Source organism: Rattus norvegicus, chromosome 10 (genome assembly GCF_021556685.1).
Source record: "Rattus norvegicus strain SHRSP/BbbUtx chromosome 10, alternate assembly SHRSP_T2T, whole genome shotgun sequence".
Classification (NCBI taxonomy): Eukaryota; Metazoa; Chordata; class Mammalia; order Rodentia; family Muridae; genus Rattus; species Rattus norvegicus.
The window spans coordinates 61141718-61160191 of record NC_141543.1 but is presented as its reverse complement, the minus strand read 5'-3'; the positions used below and the strand labels follow the sequence as shown (position 1 = coordinate 61160191).

Here is an 18474-nt window from a genome sequence, read left to right as displayed (position 1 = left end):
AAGCTGAGATTACAAACTACCAGGCATGGCTTTTCTGGTTTTTGTTCGTCTTAAAGGATCTCATTACGTCTCAAACTTGATATGTAGCCCAGGCTGGCTTTGAACTCCTGATCCTCTTTCCTCTACATTCCTTTTGCTGGTAGGTTGCTATGCCCTACTCTGCTTTTTGTTTTGTTTGTTTTATTTTGTTTTCCAGACAAGGACTCACTACATAACTCTGGCTGGCCTGGAACTCACAGAGATCTGACAGCTTCTTTCTGCCTTCGAATGCTGGGATTAAAGGCATGGACCACCACGCCAGGTGCCCACACTACTTTTATGTGGGTGATGAGGATCCTAACCCTGGTTCTCACCTCAAGTACTTTACTGGCTAAGCCATTTCTCTAGCCCCCAATGTTGACATCTTAAAGAATCACCTTGGGGCTGGAGAGATGGTTCAGTGGTTAAGAGCACTGACTGCTCTTCCTAAGGTTCTGAGTTCAATTCCCAACAACCACATGGTGGCTTACAACCATCTGTAATGGGATCTGATGCCTTCTTCTGGTGCGCATGAAGACAGCTACAGTGTACTCATACATTAAAAATAGATAAATCTTAAAAAAAAAAAAGAATCACCTTTTGCTGGGAAGTGGTGGCACATGCCTTTAATCTCAGCACTCAGGAGGCAGAGGCAGACACATCTCTGTGAGTTCAAGACCAGCCTGGTCCGCAAAGCAAGTTCCAAGACATCTGGGGCTACACAAGAAAAAAAAAACAAAAAAACTCAGTGTAAAAAAAAAACCAAAATAAAACAAAACAAACAAACAAACAAACAAAACCAAAAAAGCAAACAAACAAAAGAATCACCGTTTTTTGTAGTTCAGTGACAGTGCAATTGTAAGAAAGGAAAAGATAATCCAGAAGATACATAAGACTCATTTAGACAATGAAACTTGGGAAATGTGGGGAGTAGTCAGATTTCCATAGATTCATTGTTGGTATGGGGAGAGTCAGTTTAACAAGATTTTGGATCTGAGGACCTGGAAAATAGAATTCCTTACTGAGCTAATGTGACAATGAAGGTAATATTTTAGAACAAAGCATTAGAAACTCAGTCTGAACCTGTCAGGTGTGCTATGCCTAGTTGACATCCAAATGGAAATGCCAAATATCCCATTGATACATAGCGTTCTGGAGTTCAGAAGAAAGTCGATTTGAGGTACAATTTGGGAGTTAGTCTAGGAAATGGTTTCTTTCTTTCACATAAACTTGTGGAGGAGTGCCTGATGGTGAGAGGCTTTAGGTTGGAGCAGAACGCAGAAGGAAATGCACTTCTGGTGGAGGAAGGTAGAATTCAGGCCGGACATGCTGCGTTGGCTGTGTGGAGGGCAGATCTGGACTGAGACTTGGGATAGAGCTGGCAACTGAAGCCGTGGAGCAGCTGAAACGAGCAAGGGGAACATGAGGCTTTCAGACACAGAGAACAGGCATATTCCCACATTCCTCCCCCTTAAGCTAGCTCTACAGTCACCATACACAACGCCGAATGCCGACAGTTATTAGAAAATTCTTTTTTTAAACATTTTCTTTCTCTTTCTTTTTTTAGTTTTTTTCAAGATTTATTTTATGTATGAGTACACCGTTGCTGTCTCCAGACACACCAGAAGAGGGCATTAGATTCCATTACAGATGGTTGTGAGCCACCATGTGGTTGCTGGGATTTGAACTCAGGACCCCTGGAAGAGCAATCAGTGCTTTTTTTTTTTTTTTTTTTTTTTGGTTCTTTTTTTCGGAGCTGGGGACCGAACCCAGGGCCTTGCGCTTCCTAGGTAAGCGCTCTACCACTGAGCTAAATCCCCAGCCCGGCAATCAGTGCTCTTAACCGCTGAGCCATCGCTCCAGAATTCTTTATTCTTCATTGCTTCTTCCAGCTTCCCAAGGTTGAAGATGAAAGGCCCTCGTACATTAACTTGGGCCGCCCTGTTGGGGGCGGGCCTTAATTGTGGTGACGTCACGGAGGAGGACCACTATCCAAGCCGCCCGTAACTATGAGTACCTAGATCCCACCCCAGAAAAGCCTTCCTGTTCAGTCTCAGGTCGTCGCGGTATCAAGCCAGCTGAAGCAGGCCGTGGCTGGCCAGGAGGCCCTGGGTACGATTGTACACATCCTCCAGGACGCGGGCGGCCCGGGCCAGAGCAACCCGCGCGTCCGCCTCTCCGGTTCCAGGACACGCCAGCTGGAGCAAGCGACTGCGGCTCGGGAGGGTCAGGATCGCCAGGCGAGCGGCCTGACGGATAAGCCATGGATGGTACGGGGCTAGGGCGGTGCTGTAGGCGTCCCTACACTGCGCGCCAGCCTCTGGACCTCCGAGCTTCCCAGTCGCCACCCTATGGAGGCAGAGCTGGGACCAGCGCAACGCGCGGTGCAGCAAAAGCAGCGTTTGAGAGCCGGAGGGCCTCGCTAGGTGCCGGGGTGTGGTCCCCGGACGCTCTAGCAATACTGCTCGCCGTTCCCACGTCGCCATAGTCACCAGCGATGTATAATGTGAAGCATCGGGGCCGTGCACATGAGCCTCGAGGGCGGTCACCTTGTTGGAGGCCTCGCTGGTGGCAAAGGCGAAGACAGAGCCAAGGGGGGTTAGGAGCCTGTTTGGTAGTGAAGTGGGGAGATGACTTGAGAAAGAGCATAGAATTATTTCGGAGAAGATGGGCTTGGGGGAGGGAGACCACTCACCTAAGTAGTTCTCGCCAACCTGCCAGATACTGAGATAACTCCACATCGCCTTCAGGGCTCATACAGGCCAGGAAAGGGCTCACCATGCGACCCAGCAACCCATGAGGCCTCAGACAGGGAGGTTCTTCCTTCTCTGGGACCACTAGGGGTCTCAATGCTGGGCCAATCTGGGAGATAGATATAAGAGATACATGAAAAGTTCCTAGCCTGCTAAGCCTACTTAGCTGGGGTTCCTCCTGGTTTTTCTTCGCGTCTGAAGGGGGAAGGGAAAAGAGAGCCTCCTATCATTAGATTCTCAGTCTGGTTCCCCAGTTTCCTTGTTCGAGAGTCCCCAGACTCTGGCCTTAAAACTCAAACATACCTGGGAAGGTAGCGCTCTCTCTGGATTGCAGGACTGCACCCCAGGCCTGCAGCCTGGTAAAACACCTGAGGTGACAGGAAGCAGAGAGGTGAGGGCTGGAGAAGGAGAAGAGAGCTTGAGTTCCCACAGGCCGGACTGCTGAGTTCTTTGAGCTGGCAACTCAAAGGGCCACTCATGGAAGAGCCATACACTGATATAAAGAAGTAACAGCGTGAAGATAGCGAAAGGGATTGCATGGCGGAACCAGCGTCCCAGGGCTGGGGACAGTGAGACCCCCAGGACCATGCTGGCACACCTCACCTAGCTAGGTGGTGGCCTTTCTCTTCCCGTGGTGTCCAGAGGTGCAGAGGGTTAATAATTAATCTATTAAGGCCCCCTCCCCTGTGTCCTTTGCCCTAGAGGTCAGATCCTGGGGTGAGAGACCTAATGAAGATTTGGGGGACATAGTGTGTGACCGGTCTCTGCATTGCCTTTACCTGTGGGGCTAGCTTGTAGTAAGAGGTGGCCTCTTGTGAGTTCTACTTAAACTCTGGGCACCAATCCACTGTAAACTGCGGATAATGAGTCTTTGTAAGTCTCATGTGAGGATCAAGTGTTAACCCCTGTGAAAACATTCCAAGTGGAAAGCTGATCACAGTTGCCCAACACATCTTCCTGGTTAAGGCGAGGTGATGGGGCATTAGACTCTCTTCTTTTACATTCTTACTGAGAGGTCCTGAAACCTTGGGAGTAAAAATTGCAATTCCCCAGGAAGCATACCGGGCTTCTCAGAGGGAGCCACTGACCAAGAGCCTTGAGTCAACGATGCCCTGACTTAGGTAGGATAGTTGGGAGCTGAGTCAGCTCCTGGACACACCGAGCTGGAGGAGATAACAAGGCCAGAACTGAGCCGGTTTCCAAAATTCCTCAAGGTCTCACCAATTATAGCAGAACTAACAGCAACCAATGAAAACGGTACTAATGTTACTACTGTGAGCCCTACCAATCATGTTAGAGGTTACCTAATCCTTCTGGAAAATTGCCCTAGACCTGCCTAAAAGGGGACCTCGCAAGCTCCTCAAGTTGTTGCCATTTTGTCGTGGCCCCTGCGTGCCGGTAATTTCTGCAGAATAAACGCTCTTTGCCCTTGCATACTATTTGAGTCTGAGGTCTCCCTTCAGCGATTCTTAGATGTCATGATTTAATTTTTTTGAGCTTCACATTAGCTTTCATTCATTAACTCAATCGTTACTTTCCCATGGTAGACCCCCGCCCCCCAGAATACAAAAGCATTCTCATAGCTGGCCACAGTAGCCCATGTAACCTTAGGTATTTGGGAGGCTGGAGTAGGAATATTAAAAGTTCAAGGCCAGCCTGGGTAACTTATCTAGACTCTGTCTTAAACATTTTTATAAAAAAGACCATTTCAACTCCAGTAATAATGTTTAGAGGTGCTCAGCACAGCCCAGTATTTGGTATAGCATTGTCTGTAATACAGACTCTTTTTTTTTTTTTGGAGCTGGGGACCGAACCCAGGGCCTTGCGCTTGCTAGGCAAGCGCTCTACCACTGAGCTAAATCCCCAACCCTGTAATACAGACTCTTAACAAAAAATGTCTATCCAGAACCCTTGTAACAGAATTGTTAATCTTTATTCAAAGAAACTTAGGAAAGCACCAAAATCCACATAAGGCGCATGCCCAGGCTGACTTCGAGGAGTTTGTGCTCTGAGATCTAAAGTCCCTGTGACATTGCCTAAAACAACAAAACTGTAGCAGTGTATATGGTGATCCCACTTGTGCTAAATGTGTCCATGACAGGTTCTAGTGCATTTTCCTTATTGAGGAGCAGAAAACCAGTGTGTAAGTTTTGAAGGCACAAATACAGAGTCAGAAAAATAAATATCAAGCTTTTTAAAATAATAAAAATCGGGGTTGGGGATTTAGCTCAGTGGTAGAGTGCTTGCCTAGGAAGCGCAAGGCCCTGGGTTCGGTCCCCAGCTCCGAAAAAAAAGAACCAAAAAAATAAATAAATAAATAAAAATCAAGCCTTGTTCTGTGAAAAATTAAGAAAAAAGTATAAAATGGGTTAGGGATATAGTTCAGAGTAGAGTGTCTTCGTACAATGTGCAAGACTGTAGGTTCAGTCCCAATACCGTGTGTGTTGTGTGTGTGTGTGTGTGTGTGTCTGTGTGTGGTGTGTGTCTGTGTGTGGTGTGTGTGTGTCTGTGTGTGTGTGGTGTGTGTGTGTCTGTGTGTGTGTGTGTAGTGTGTCTCTGTGTGTGGCGTGTGGTGTGTGTCTGTGTGTGTGTGTGTGGTGTGTGTGTCTCTCTCTGTGTGTGTGGTGTGTGTGTGTGTGCGCCTGTGTGCTGGAGTGTGAGCTGTGGTGAAGACAGGTACTTTCTCCCTCTGTGTACTTTGAGGATTGAATCCATGACTTTATGGATGCATTGGGTTGTAAGTGTCATCAAACCCCACCTTTCCTCCTTCCCCTTTTTATTCTCAAGACAGGATCTAAACTGTTCAGGTTGACTCATTTTATTTATTTGTTTGTTTGTTTGTTTGTTTGAGACAGGATCTCTTTACATAGCCCCAGTTTCTTTTATTCATTCATTCATTCATTCATTCATTCACTTACTTAACTTACTTGTTTGTTTGTTGAGACGGAGTCTCTCTACATATCCCTGGCTGTCCTGGAACTCACTATATACATCAGGCTGGCCTCAAACTCACAGATCTGCCTGCTTCTACTTCCTGAGTGCTGGGATTAAAGGCGTGCATTATCATGCCCTATATCCCAGGCTGATTTTGAACTTTCTATCCTCTGACTTAGCTATTTGAGCCCCTGTGATCATAGGCAGACTTGAGCCACTAGGCCTGGCCGGGCACCTTACTTTCTTTGGCCATTTGTCGGCATTTAGAATATTTCTTCTTTTTTAAAAAATGTTATTTATTTATTTTTATTTATATGAGTACATTGTTACTGTCTTCAGTCACACACCAGAAGAGGGCATCAGATCCAATTACAGATGGTTGTGAGCCACCATGTGGCTGCTGGGAATTGAACTCATAGCAGTCAGTGCTCTTAAACCACTGAGCCATCACACCAGCCCTAGAATATTTCTTAAACCAAATGCCTTGTAAATAAATATGCGTTAAAGAAACAGAGGAATGTGTATGAGGTCAGCAGATCAGGGGTGGTGCCCCCTAACAAATTTAGCCAAGTTTTGTTTTCTTGTTTTGTGAATTAGGGGTCCATCTGCTGGTCAAAGAAGGAAAGGCATTCTGGGAAAAGATTCAAGACTATTAAGTAAGGCAAGGTAAAGGGGATATAATACCAGAACTCAGGCAGCCAATGCAGAAGATCAAGAGTCCCAGGCCAGCCTTGGCTACATAGTGAATGGCATTTCTTCTGTCTTAAAGAATACAAGAAGCAGAAGAAGAGCAGCCACCTCAGTCCCTGTCCATAAAGTCTTAAAATTATTCCTGTCTCAAAGGATGTGGTGACCCATGCTGATAATCCTAGGACTGAGGCAGGAGGATGGTGGACAATTCAAGGTCAGCCTGGGCTACTGTGTTGGATTGTCTGCCAACTTGACATGAGCTAAAGTTATCTAACAGGAGGGAACCTCAATTAAGAAAATGTCTCCATAAGATATGGCTGCAGGTAAACCTGTAGGACATTTTCTTAATTACTGATTGATGGGGGAGAGACCAGACTGCTGTGGGTGGTGCCCTCCCTGAGCTGGTGGGCCTGGGTTCTATAAGAAAGCAGGCCGAGCAATCCATGAGGAGCAAACCAGTAAGCAGCACCCCTCCATGGCCTCTCATCAGCTTCTGACCCCAGGCTCCTCCCAAGCTAGAGTTCCTCCAGTGGAAGTGTAAGCCAGATAAACTCTTTCTTCCCAACTTGCTTTTGGTCATGGTGTTTCATTACAGCAATAGAAACCCTAAGTAAGACAGCTACACACAGTATTTTAGAACAACCTGGGTTACAGAGGGAGTCCCTGTCTCTCTGGGTATATTTGGTGTCCAAGATTCTCAAGGAATCAGCCACAGCCTTAAAAAGACCTTTTCCGGGGTTGGGGATTTAGCTCAGTGGTAGAGCGCTTGCCTAGCAAGCGCAAGGCCCTGGGTTCGGTCCCCAGCTCCGAAAAAAAAAAAAAAAAAAAAAAAAAGACCTTTTCCCAGCCCCTATCCTTCACAGGCGTGATCTATGTTAATGGTATTCTTTTTTATGTCCTGTAAATACTGTCATCCTCACACTGTCCCCTGCCTAATCCTGTCCCTGGCAGATTTTTCCTAGGATTGCTGCAGTCTCCAGCTTTGGCTCAGGTGCTGGGATTTCCCTCAGTTCACTGGGGCAGTGGAGGGTTGGGGGGCAAGTCACCCGCAGCTCTCTCGTCTACTAGCTAGGAAATATAATTTCTATCTTATAATCATTGCGACGATGACATGAAATGCCTGCGGAGTGCCTATCACAACCAGCGGTAAGTATTCGGTAAGTGCTTTTTTTTTTTTTCCCGGAGCTGGGGACCGAACCCAGGGCGGTAAGTGCTAATTTAAACTCAGTGGCTTCCACTGCCCCTCCTTCCCTAACTCCTGGGGGCCTCAAATCTTCAGGGTTCCTGGATCGGAGCAGATTAGTCTTGAGTGTCACTTAATCTTGGTCATTCTTCCGCAATCTGAGCCATGAAAGGAGAGGGCTGGTATAGAGCTGCAACCTGAATCTTGATGGGGACAGGACGGATATAAATCCAGCTAAATGACCAGATTCACAGGTAATGCAGGATGAAGTTGCAGGCTGAAGCTGGGCTGCTACTGCTGCTGTGGGTGATGAGCTGTGCACACGCACAGAAACTTATTCACGTAGAACCACGATATGCATCGATTGTTGAAGTGACCAACGGTGGTACCTGGGGTGACTGGGCCTGGCCTGAGATGTGTCCTGATGGATACTTTGCCAGTGGGTTCTCTGTCAAGGTGAAGGTTCAGAGTTGGGTCTTGGAAAGGGCAAAGGTGTGACAAATTGCAGAACTGAAAATGAGGAGGATCCCCTCAGTGGACCTTACTTCTGCTTCCCTCCTGACCTAGGTGGAGCCCCCTCAAGGCATTCCTGGAGATGACACAGCCCTGAATGGAATCCGGCTGCACTGCACTCGAGGGAACGCACAGCAAAACACCCATGTCGTGGAGTCCCAGTCTGGGAGGTGAGATTAGGGACTAAAAACCACAGTGGGGTGGAGCATTTATCTAGTGTTTGTAAAGCTCTAGGTTCACTCTCCAATGGGAAGGACACTCTCCCTAGTATGAAGGTAAACCCCTTCCCTTCTGTTAATTCCCTTTCTTGAGATAAACTCCATTAAGGTTGTAGAGGTGTGGGGTGGAAGTCCGCCCGAGTACTCTGGGAAACACAGGCGGTTAGACCCAGCCCATCCCTTTTCAGCAGTGCTGGGTTTGGAAGTCGCCATGGTGGGTAGGAGGTGCTCACAGAGCCATTACAACTCCTTCCTTCTCTTGCAGCTGGGGCTCATGGAGTGAGCCTCTGTGGTGCCCTGGCACTAGCTTCCTAGTGGCTTTCTGCCTTCGGGTGGAGCCATTTACGTTTCCAGGGGACAACACGGGAGTGAACAACGTGCGCTTCCGTTGCTCGGACGGTGTGGAGCTGGAAGGGCCTGGGCTGAACTGGGGAGACTATGGAGAGTGGAGCGACTCGTGTCCCAAAGGTGTCTGTGGCTTGCAGACCAAAATCCAGAAGCCTAGAGGCCTCCGAGATGACACTGCACTTAATGACGTCAGAATATTCTGCTGTAACAGCTGATGCTGTCAGTCTGCCAGCACTGCCTCTTACTATTAAAGCTTCTTCCTGGTCTTGGCTTTGCTGTCCCTTGATTTAGAGACAATAAGCTGCCTGCTTCCTTGCCTCTTCTTTCTTGACCTGGCATGGCTCAAGGCCTGCATTCAGGTTTGGCTTCAGGGTCACATAGTTCAGAACAAAGAACTTGGACACATGAATTTCTGGGCCTTGGCTCTCTGAAGACATCTGTAGATAATATGTCCCTTGTAAGAGCCCACATTGTCTTCCTTCCAAACCATCAGTGTCATCAGATTAAGGAGTGGGATGGAAGTTGTGTCCACTCCCAAACCCCGTACTCAGAGGGACAGGATGAGTAGACCCAATCTACCCCTTATTGGCAGCACCTGGTTTGGAAGTCCCCAGGTGGGTGGGAGGTGCTCACAGAGCCAGTATACCTAGTTGCATGGTAATACAAATGGTTTACATTTTAGTTTTTAGAGCTTTGAGACTAAAGAATCTTTTCCCATAGTTTCTACCACCTGTCTCATCCCCACCTCACCTTGCTAGTTTCAAATAGTGGCTTTCCTAATAGAAATTGTCATCCAAGACTTACTCTCATTGTTTTCTCTACTTGGAATCAATCCCCCAGCTATCTATATTCAGAAATCAAGCTTTCCCTATCATGGCAAGTATTTCCTTCCACCAGCCAATACGTATCTCATTACCAACAGGTTTTTAAAATGTTTACTGAATAAAAAAGGAAAGACGTGACTGTTAGTATTCCTTTTAGGCTCCACCCCACATTTGCCTGGCAACAGCCAGGTATGCTTGACAATATAAAAGGGGCTGCTTGCCCCCACAACCCCCACTCTCTTCTTGCTCTCTTACCCTTTTCCCACTCTGTCCCTTCTCTCGCTATTCCCCTTTCCCCTCTCTCTCTGCACTTCATGGCCAGCCTCTACTTCTCTACTCTTCTATTCTCTCTGTCTCTACTATCCCATCAACTTCCCTCTCCATGCCCTAAATAAACTCTACTTCTATACCATACTCATGTGGCTGGTACCTCAGGGGAAAGGGATGCCTCAGCATGGGTCTGCAGAGGTAGCCCCTTCTCCTGGACCATACCGCACCTCTAAACATCCCTGACTTCTTTTTCTTTTTTATAAAACACAACAATAACTGCTCCTCGGTATGACAGAGGAGAAGGTTTATTATAGATAAAAGGGAGGTGTGTGGCCAGAGGCAGGGACATCTGTGAAAGTCCAGAGTGACCATGACCCTGAGCCAGGCTATTTGAGGAAGGTAGGGAGAGGAGAGGGGAGAGAAAGCCAGACCAAGAGACTAGGAAGGTAAAAAAAAGTGGGGGGGGGGGCAGGTAACCAAAATGGCTACATTAAATAGGGAAGGGAAGCTGGGGGATGGGCAGTCCAACCCCTGGGCTGGAAATGTGTAGGGTAAGGAGCAGGGTCTGCCACCCAGTACCCTATAACACGGTAAGGACTGAGGATGCTGGGAGAATCTGGTGGCCAGGTCCACTTTGATATATTAAATAGGCAGCTCAGCTAACCCTTTGTCCCTGGTTTGAGAACGTTTCCCCATCAACTGAAATGATCCTTCACTTCTTTAAAAAGAAATTGCCAGTGGTAGATTTAAGAAAAGCGAGACAGGGGCAGGCAGACTCTCTGTATAACAGGGAGCTACCAGGAAATTACGGATTATGTCTGTGGGTGGGGGTGAGGGGTTGGGGGGAATGAAGGGTGGGGTTTGACTAGAGCAGCATGTGCTGTTTTCAGTACCTGAGCATATTTCGTTTCTGCCGGTAAAGTAGAAGGGTCAGGCTGGGGCTAAGCTGTACTTTACGGCTTGGAGCTATTTGTCCAGGACAGCTTGACTCAATTCCTCATGACCTCATGACCTCATGACTGGAGGCTATTACCCAACAGTGGAAAGTGGGGCTTCAGTAGGTATAGCTGCTTGATGCTAAACCTGAGGACCAGAGTTTGATCCCCAGAACACACATGGTATGAAAACCAACTCCTACAAGTTGGTTCTCTGACACGCGCGCGCGCGCGCGCACACACACACACACACACACACACACACACAAATGTAAAGAAAATTAAAATCAGGGTTGGGGATTTGGCTCAGTGGTAGAGCGCTTGCCTAGGAAGCGCAAGGTCCTGGGTTTGATCCCCAGCCCCGAAAAAAAAAAAAAAAAAAAAAAAAAAAAAAAAAAAAAGAAAATTAAAATCAAAATCGCTCAACTTTCATCATTGGCACATTAATTTCCTTGAGAGCACATAATTTTATTTCCAGAACAATAATATGTTGTTGTTGTTGTTGTTGTTGTTAAGAGAATAACCAGCCGGGGTGGGGGCTTGGGGGATGGAGTAGGGTACAAATAGAAACCCCAAGCCTAGACACATATCTCTGGAGGCCCATGCACATTCCTTCCGAAGGCTGAACCAGAACTGGGGAAGGGTGCTCAGGGCTGTTTATTCCACTAAGGTTTTTTTTCTAGCCACCCAGGGGAGTGGGTGACCGCTCCGACTTCCAGAAATGAGGTATTAGGGGTGGCCCATGGAACTCAGTGAGCTGAGCCCTGAAAGAAAAAAGAAAGAGTAAAGACTAAGCCAAGAGCAAACAAGATTTCTCAGCCGTGCACCCAGAAATGCTCGCCAAGCCGTCCTACCTCCTTTTTCCGGCAATCGCCACACAACACGCCCAAGGTCGCATTCACCAGCTGTATTCCGCACAACACTGTTTCCAGACTTGAGGCGACCACCAGAATTGAGAAGAGCGTCACATTCCAGGGTACCACGTGAGGTGGCGCCTCACATAAATTCCAAAGAGTGTCATTGTGCAAGTAACCGCCTCTGTGGATGGACAGGGTCATTTAAGAGAAGCTGCTCACACAGCAGGCCCCACTACCACCCAGTGCAAGGATTTACTAAGATCTGTAAAGGGCTGGATGGGCCATTTGGAAGGAACTCTCTAGGAGCTCAGTCTGGTCCATCATTTCTGGACCACGTAGGAAGAGCAGGTGGGGAGAGGCACAGAACGGGGCATACAAATAAAAAGAAGGACTTACTGGGTTTCTTGGAAGTGGTAGTCCCATTTGTTATTTATTAAGCATTTGGGTCCCACTCGGAGCCCAGCTCCTGCCACTGACAGGCAGTAGATAGCACCAAGTATCCCAAAGGCGGAGGAGAAGACAGAGCGCAGCATCTAAACCCGGCATGGAAAGGTAAGGTGAGTAGGCCCGCCTTGGAAAGACACCCATGTAGACATCAAGTAGGCCCTTGGAGAGACACCCATGCCCAATTCCTTCCGCATATTGCAGCGTTCCTGTTCAGCCTGCCTAAAAATACAGTTGTCTTTAAACCTCGAGTTTGAGCCTAAGCGAATCCTAAAAGTCATCTACCGTGGAGGTTCACGGGGCTTGTTAGGCCCCTCTGGTCAGGTTCCTTTGAGACCCAAGGCTGGGAGGGAGGTGGCTCCTGAGACCTCCTAGAGGCTGCATGTAGACAGTGCTTCGGTTCTGTGGGGGAAGGCATCAAAAACCAAGGCTTAAACTTGTGATTTTGGTTCTTACCCTGCAGCGGTTCCCACAGCAGCCTGCACCGCAGCAGCCCTTTCCCCCGGCCCGGACTGCAGCAATTCCAGGGCACAGCACCTGTGGGATGAGAACTGGTGCTAGCAGGTTCCCTTAGGTCCACAAGGCTACATTTGCTTCACTGTGCATCTCAGGGAAGCTGCCCATGATGCCCTGAGCCCTTTGGACTACAAAACCTTATCTAAATTTCTCTGAATCACTGTTGGACTCAACCTTAATGTATAATTATTTATATGCCTGCCTTATCTCTATCCAGACTATAGCTTCCTGGAGGGTTGGGTTCAATACACTACAGCTATCTTAGATAGAAGGCCACCAAACCTTTGGGTCAGAGGGGGCAATGTCTATTCTGCACAAATACTGCCCTATGGTAGGTACCTACTTGAAAGGGAGTCAAGAGCTTCACCCTCTCTGTGACTTGATTACTTTCTTAGGGTATCAGAGTCAGAGAGAATGCCCCACGCTGACACACACCTTCAACGGTACCATAGGACAGTGCTATTAGAGGGTACGATGAGCAGGCTTGGTGGTCCACTGTGTAAGGATCTGCGCAGAGACTCTGCCTTGGATCGCAGGATTTCCTAAGAGTCAGTCTTGTCTTGTTTCCCCCTCGTGGCCTTTATTATGAAGCTCATACCTGCCCAGGTAACCGCTCACCTGTTAAGAGTCACTTGCAGGTACCCAGGCAGCCATATTAAACCGCCTGAAGGATCTGCTCATCTGACTGTCTTAGTTTCAACTCAGCCTCAGCAAGCCTCATGCCGACCTCACAATAGCCCCCAAATTCATCTGCCTTTTGTCTTTCTTGTCTTCTTCAGTGGAAAAATACCCATCGTTTCACCTAGGCTGGGAGATTTTGAGCCTCCTGTGCGAGGCCTTACTTCAAGTCTCCTGTACTTTCCCTCAATAGCATCTGAATCTCTTAGTCCTTTAAACTCTTTCATGCACTCAGCCCCCACTCCCCTTCCAGGAGGAAGATGTCCTCTGCTTCTCTAATAGATTCTCACCACTCCCATGTTTCATACCATCCCAGACTCCATTGCACATGCTAACATTTGATTAACTTCATGTTTAATCATTCTTTTATCTGCCCAATTCCTTTGAGGTATCTTCAAAGATATCCTAGGCTGGTGTGTGTGTGTGTGTGTGTGTGTGTGTGTGTGTGTGTGTGTGTGTGTGCTCTCCATCCTGTAATTTCATTCCCAGTTCACACTGGGGTGGGGACTCAAGTTAGCCTGGGCTACATAGCAAGTTCCAGGCTATCCAAGAACTCACCAAGACTGAACTCACAAGGCATTTGAGACTCCCTTACTCTGCCTCCAACCTCATGTACCACAACTGCCCTTGCCTTGTACCTTAGTCCCACTGGACCACATTCTAGCAGCGTGTCCATGGAATTCCACAGCTGCCTTTTTTTGTTCTTTTGTCTTACTCTAAGACTTGAACCCAAAAGCCTTGCTCACAGAAGGCAAATGTACTGTCATGGAGCCTAACTCCAGCCCATTTTTCTCTTAATAATTTATTTTGAGGCAAGGTCTACTATTGCCAAGGTTGGCATTAACTCAGGATCCTCTGCCTCCAAAGTGCTTGGTTCTAGACAGTCACTGTACCCGGGCTGTCTCCTAGCAACACCCCAAACCCCACCATTTTCTCTTTCTTTCCTCTGTCCTCTCCTCTTATCTTCCTCCCCTCCCGGCCCCAAAGTTTTCACTCTCTAGCACCCAGGAAGGATGTGAACACCAGATCCTCCCGCTTTGGCCTCCAGAGTGCAAGGATTACATGCATACAGCAGCCTGGTCGTCTTTTTCCAAAGAAAGGACTGAAAGTTTTAGTCCCACCATCAGTTGCAACCTGAGAGATCTGCTTAGCTCAATCCATTTCTCAGTGCTCTCTCCTTTCTCCTGCCTCATGACTGATCTAAGGGCAACATGACACCTTCTTGCCTTTTTTTTTTTCTTTTTTTCGGAGTTGGGGACCGAACCCAGGGCCTTGTGCTTGCTAGGCAAGCGCTCTACCACTGAGCTAAATCCCCAACCCCCTTCTTGCCTTTCTAGTGATGTCACATGAGCAGACACCTAAAATTGCATTTCTTTTCTTTTCTTTTCTTTTTTAAGAGAGAGTCCCACTGTGTAGCCTCAGCTGGGCTGGAACTTGATTGGTAGACACCAGGGTGGCCTCCCACTCACAGATATTCTCCTACCTCTGCCTCCTGAGTGCTGGATTTAAAGGCACGTATGTGCCTCACACCTGGCTAGCACTGCCTTTTTTGATTTAACAATGTCTTTTCCTTTTGTTTGTTGAGAAACGGTCTCACTCTGTAGCCTGTGTTGCCCTGGACTTCACTATGTAGCCCATGCTGGCCTTGAACTTGCAATAGTCCTCTCTGCCTCAGCCTCCCAAGTGCTAGAATTACAGATCTTAGACACCAAATCCCTCCTCTCCTCTCCTGTCTTTGTCTCTGTCTCAGATTTATGGGTGCTGGAGAGAAGGCTCAGCGATTAAGAGCACTGATTATTCGTCTAGGACCTAGGTTCAATTCCCAGCACCCACATGGTAGCTCACAACCATATTCATTCCCAATTTCAGAGGATCTGATGGGCTTCTGATCCCTGTGGTTACCAGACATGAGTGTGACACTCAGGCACACATGTAAGTAAATATCCATACACATACATTCTAAAAAGATTTCTTTTTATTTTATGTGTGTGTGAATGCCTTTACGTATGTATGTGTACCACACCTGTGCCTGGCGTGCACGTCCTTGCCTGGAATTGGAGTTGTAGGCAGTAAAGCCTCCATAGGGGTGCTGGGAACCAAACTTGGTTCCTCTGCAAGAGCAGGAAGTACTTGTCTGTCTGTCTGGCTATCTGTCTGTCTGTCTGTCTTTTGAGACAGGGTCTTTCTATGTAGCCATGGTTTCCCTGGAACTCAATATGTAGACCAGGCTGGTCTTGAAACTTGCTCAGTAGACCAGGCTAGCCTCGGAGATCCACCTGCCTCTGCCTCCCAAGTGATGGGATTAAAGGTGTGTGCCACCATATCTAGCAGCTGCAAGTGCTGTTAACCACTGAGCCATCTCTCCCATGCACTCTTCTCCTTTTAAAGGAAGGGTCTCTGTGTTGCCTCTTACACAGGCTGGCTTAAGCTCTCAGCTCTGCTGTAGTCTTCAGACAGCTGAGAGCCAGGTACAGTCTTGTATGCTCACAATTCCAGTGTTTTGGAGGAAAGGGAAGATCCAGGGCTTTAACCTCCTCCTTGGTTACAGAGTCAGTTCAAGGCATACTGGGTTTCATGTGACCTCGTCTTAAAAACCAGAAAGAAAAAAAAGTTGGGCCTAGAGATGCATGGCTGCAGTCTCAGCATTTAGGAGGGAAGTGGCTTCCTGGGCTCAAGTCTGTCCTCATCTACACATGCTCACATGCAAGGCAAGGATGGTGTGAAACCTACCCCAAACAAAACAAAAGACAAACCACAATAACAATAACCAAAAAAATTGTGTAGGGGGTGGTGGCGAACATCTGCCTCTGCAGATGGATCTCGGAACACCTGGTCTACATAGTGACATCTAGGCCAGTCAGGATCTCACCCAGTAAGAGTAGAAAACATGATGTCAGAGGGCAAGGGAAGGGAGTTGCTAAGGGAGAGGTATCTCCACTCAGCTTACAAAAATGTGACCAGCAGAGGGGACCAAAGTGTAGCTTCACCCAGAGAAGTTCAACAGTCGGTTGTGTTAAAGGTGGGGAACCATGCTAGGCAGATCTCTTTATCCCATGGAGATGATACACTAGGTTAACCATCCAAAAGTCCTCCCAAATGGTCAGGCATGGTACCACACACCTGTACTTGAGAGCTTCAGGCAGGAAGAATTCAAGTTCTAGGCTGACCTAGGTTATATAAGGAGTCCCCGGCTGGCCTGACATACAATTGGGATGTTGCTTCTAAATGAACAAACAAAAAGTAAAAAAGGAAAAAGAAAATTCTCTAAATGGGAGGGAGTTGGAAGGAGGAGGGAAATCTAGATAGAATATTTGTGTTTCTCTTTTCCTCGCTTGCTTTTGGTTTTTCAAGACAGGGTTTTTCCTGGGTAGCCCTGGTTGTCCTGAAACTTGCTCAGTAGACCAGGCTAGCCTCGGAGATTCGATTGCCTCTGCCTCTGGAGTGCTGGGACTAAAGGCGTGCACTGTAATGACTGGCTCTTCCCTCCCTAGTCCGCAGGAAGACTGGGACATCTACTCTAATATACCGACCTAGGTCTAGGATTATTATCCTTAAGCTTAACTTAGTAGAGACTGGGGATCCTAGGAGACAGGCTGGGAAGGAACAGCTGTGGAAAGAGAAGGGAAGCGACATGGAACTGTCTGGTGCAGTGTCTAATCTGAGATATCAACCTGGGCACCCACCCTTGCCAGTGAGTTGTGACACTGCTCTGAAACTTCCCACACAACTAGCTTCTACCCTCATAATGATTATTTTAAAAAGCATGTGTTCAGTAGTAGAGGCAAGGAGGGGCTCAGAGAAGTACTCCCTAGTAGGGAAGCCCTCCCTTTCTCCCACTTTTTTTTTTTCCGGAGCTGGGGACCGAACCCAGGGCCTCTTACCACTGAGCTAAATCCCCAACCCCTCCTTCCTCCCACTCTTCAGACACTCAACTCAGGACCCTAGGGCCCCTCCTGGACCTTCTACAGAATGGTTGCTGTATATGAGCAGACGGACAGACCCCCTAGTCCCCACCAAGTCCTTGCCATTTCATCCAGAGCAAATGAGTTCTTTCCCCCTCTTCTCAGTTCCAGCCACTGTCCCTTAACTCAGTACCCAGGTCCCTGGCCAGGGCTCCAGCTCTCACCATCAAGCCCCCTCCAATGAAGCCGCCCATGAGCCAAACTTGCAAGCTGAGGTTGCCATCCGTCCAGGTGGTCTTCCCATCAGGTACCAGCAGGAGGGCATTGGCCACGATGCAGATCAGGGAGAGAGGGATGAGGGAGAGCCCCAGGCATCGAGCACACTTTCCAGTACACATGCCTGAGGCGTCCGGAAAGGCAGGTGCGGAGTGAAAGTGAGCTGGCAGTACCAGGCTCCGGAGGAAAAAAGGCTGGAGCTCGGAGCAAAGGTCTGAGGAGAGGAGTGGCAGCAACAGGTAGAATCGAAGTGATAAGAGAGAGGCCCTGAGGAGGCAGAGGGGCTGCAGCAGGTGAGGCGAAGGGGCTGTGTGGCAATAGGAGCTGTGGGAGCTGGTCACACAAGGGAAGATGGCTGGGGTCAGCGACTTCTTCCTTGGTCTGTGTACACCTTTCCACAGCCCCTTATCATCTACTTGAAGACTCAGCTGAACCATTCACCTCTGGAAGTCTCAGTTATTCCATCTGTGAGAAAGATTGGCTGAAGCCACTTGCCCAGAGAGCTGTTTATAAGGATTGGACGGGACAAGTTAAGGACTTGTCAACGGGGAAGTGCGGGACAGATGTACGGTGGCTTTATGATTTCTGTCCCACAGGGAGAGGTTTTTCTGTAAAGAAACTAAGAAGACTACAGTGGAGCCAAGCAGGGGCTCACACTGGTAACTGAGAGCTGTTCAGGAAGAGTGTGTGTTTGAGGCCTGCCCGGGTGTACTGGCTATGCGACACCCTGACACAAGTTAGAGCCATCAGAGAGGAAAGAGTTGAGAAAATGCCCCCATGAGATCCATTTTCTCAATTAGTGATCAGTGGGGGAGGGCCCAGCTCATGCTGGGTGGTGCCATCTCTGGGCTGATGATTCTCCGTTCTGTAAAAAAAAAAAAAAAAAAAAAAAAAAAAAAAAAAAAAAAGCAGGCTGAAGAAGCCAGGAGAAGCAAGCCAGTAAGCATCACCATGGCGTGTGCATCGACTCCTGCCTCCAGGTTGCAGCCCTGCTTGAGTTCCTGTCCTGACTTTTCCCAATGGTGGACTGTGATATGGAAATATAAGTTGAGCAAACCCTTTCCTCCATGTTGAGGCCAGCTCCTTTGAACATAACTGTAGCCATTTTGTATCCA

At 48.0% G+C, this 18474-nt stretch overlaps 3 protein-coding genes across 6 annotated transcripts; 1 reads left to right on the top strand and 2 right to left on the bottom strand.

The window, feature by feature from the left end:
• Positions 1 to 825: 825 nt before the first annotated feature.
• On the bottom strand, positions 826 to 4806 carry Gltpd2 (glycolipid transfer protein domain containing 2). 4 transcript variants are annotated; one of them, XR_015630903.1, is made up of 5 exons: positions 3375 to 3412; positions 3075 to 3139; positions 2714 to 2880; positions 2036 to 2625; positions 826 to 1420 (listed from the first exon to the last, which is right to left on the bottom strand). XR_015630903.1 is itself a non-coding variant. In XM_087573663.1 (4 exons), exons 3-4 carry the CDS (start codon positions 2797 to 2799, stop codon positions 2088 to 2090), a joined length of 624 nt encoding a protein of 207 aa, XP_087429789.1. In that variant the 5' UTR covers positions 2800 to 2880; positions 3075 to 3139; positions 3375 to 3557; the 3' UTR covers positions 1780 to 2087.
• A 3036-nt stretch (positions 4807 to 7842) lies between these two features.
• On the top strand, positions 7843 to 8928 carry Vmo1 (vitelline membrane outer layer 1 homolog). The gene is made up of 3 exons (NM_001191823.1): positions 7843 to 8034; positions 8146 to 8261; positions 8575 to 8928. Exons 1-3 carry the CDS (start codon positions 7843 to 7845, stop codon positions 8870 to 8872), a joined length of 606 nt encoding a protein of 201 aa, NP_001178752.1. The 3' UTR covers positions 8873 to 8928.
• Positions 8929 to 11130: 2202 nt separating this feature from the next.
• Tm4sf5 (transmembrane 4 L six family member 5) lies at positions 11131 to 17533 on the bottom strand. The gene is given in 5 exon segments (NM_001107015.1): positions 11131 to 11450; positions 11541 to 11724; positions 11940 to 12076; positions 12444 to 12524; positions 17308 to 17533. Coding segments are annotated over 5 exon segments (591 nt in total). The 5' UTR covers positions 17482 to 17533; the 3' UTR covers positions 11131 to 11435.
• Between the last annotated feature and the right edge of the window lie 941 nt (positions 17534 to 18474).

What these genes read in the sequence shown, in the direction of transcription:
- Vmo1 (NM_001191823.1), top strand. Translation starts at nt 7,843, where the DNA reads ATGAAGTTGCAGGCTGAAGCTGGGCTGCTACTGCTGCTGTGGGTGATG. An exon ending in CCAGTGGGTTCTCTGTCAAG is followed by an intron (nt 8,035 to 8,145) that starts GTGAAGGTTCAG and finishes CTCCTGACCTAG; the next exon opens with GTGGAGCCCCCTCAAGGCAT. An exon ending in GTGGAGTCCCAGTCTGGGAG is followed by an intron (nt 8,262 to 8,574) that starts GTGAGATTAGGG and finishes CTTCTCTTGCAG; the next exon opens with CTGGGGCTCATGGAGTGAGC.
- Gltpd2 (XM_087573663.1), bottom strand. Translation starts at nt 2,799, where the DNA reads ATGGTGAGCCCTTTCCTGGCCTGTATGAGCCCTGAAGGCGATGTGGAG. An exon ending in GGTTGGCGAGAACTACTTAG is followed by an intron (nt 2,626 to 2,713) that starts GTGAGTGGTCTC and finishes ACTACCAAACAG; the next exon opens with GCTCCTAACCCCCCTTGGCT.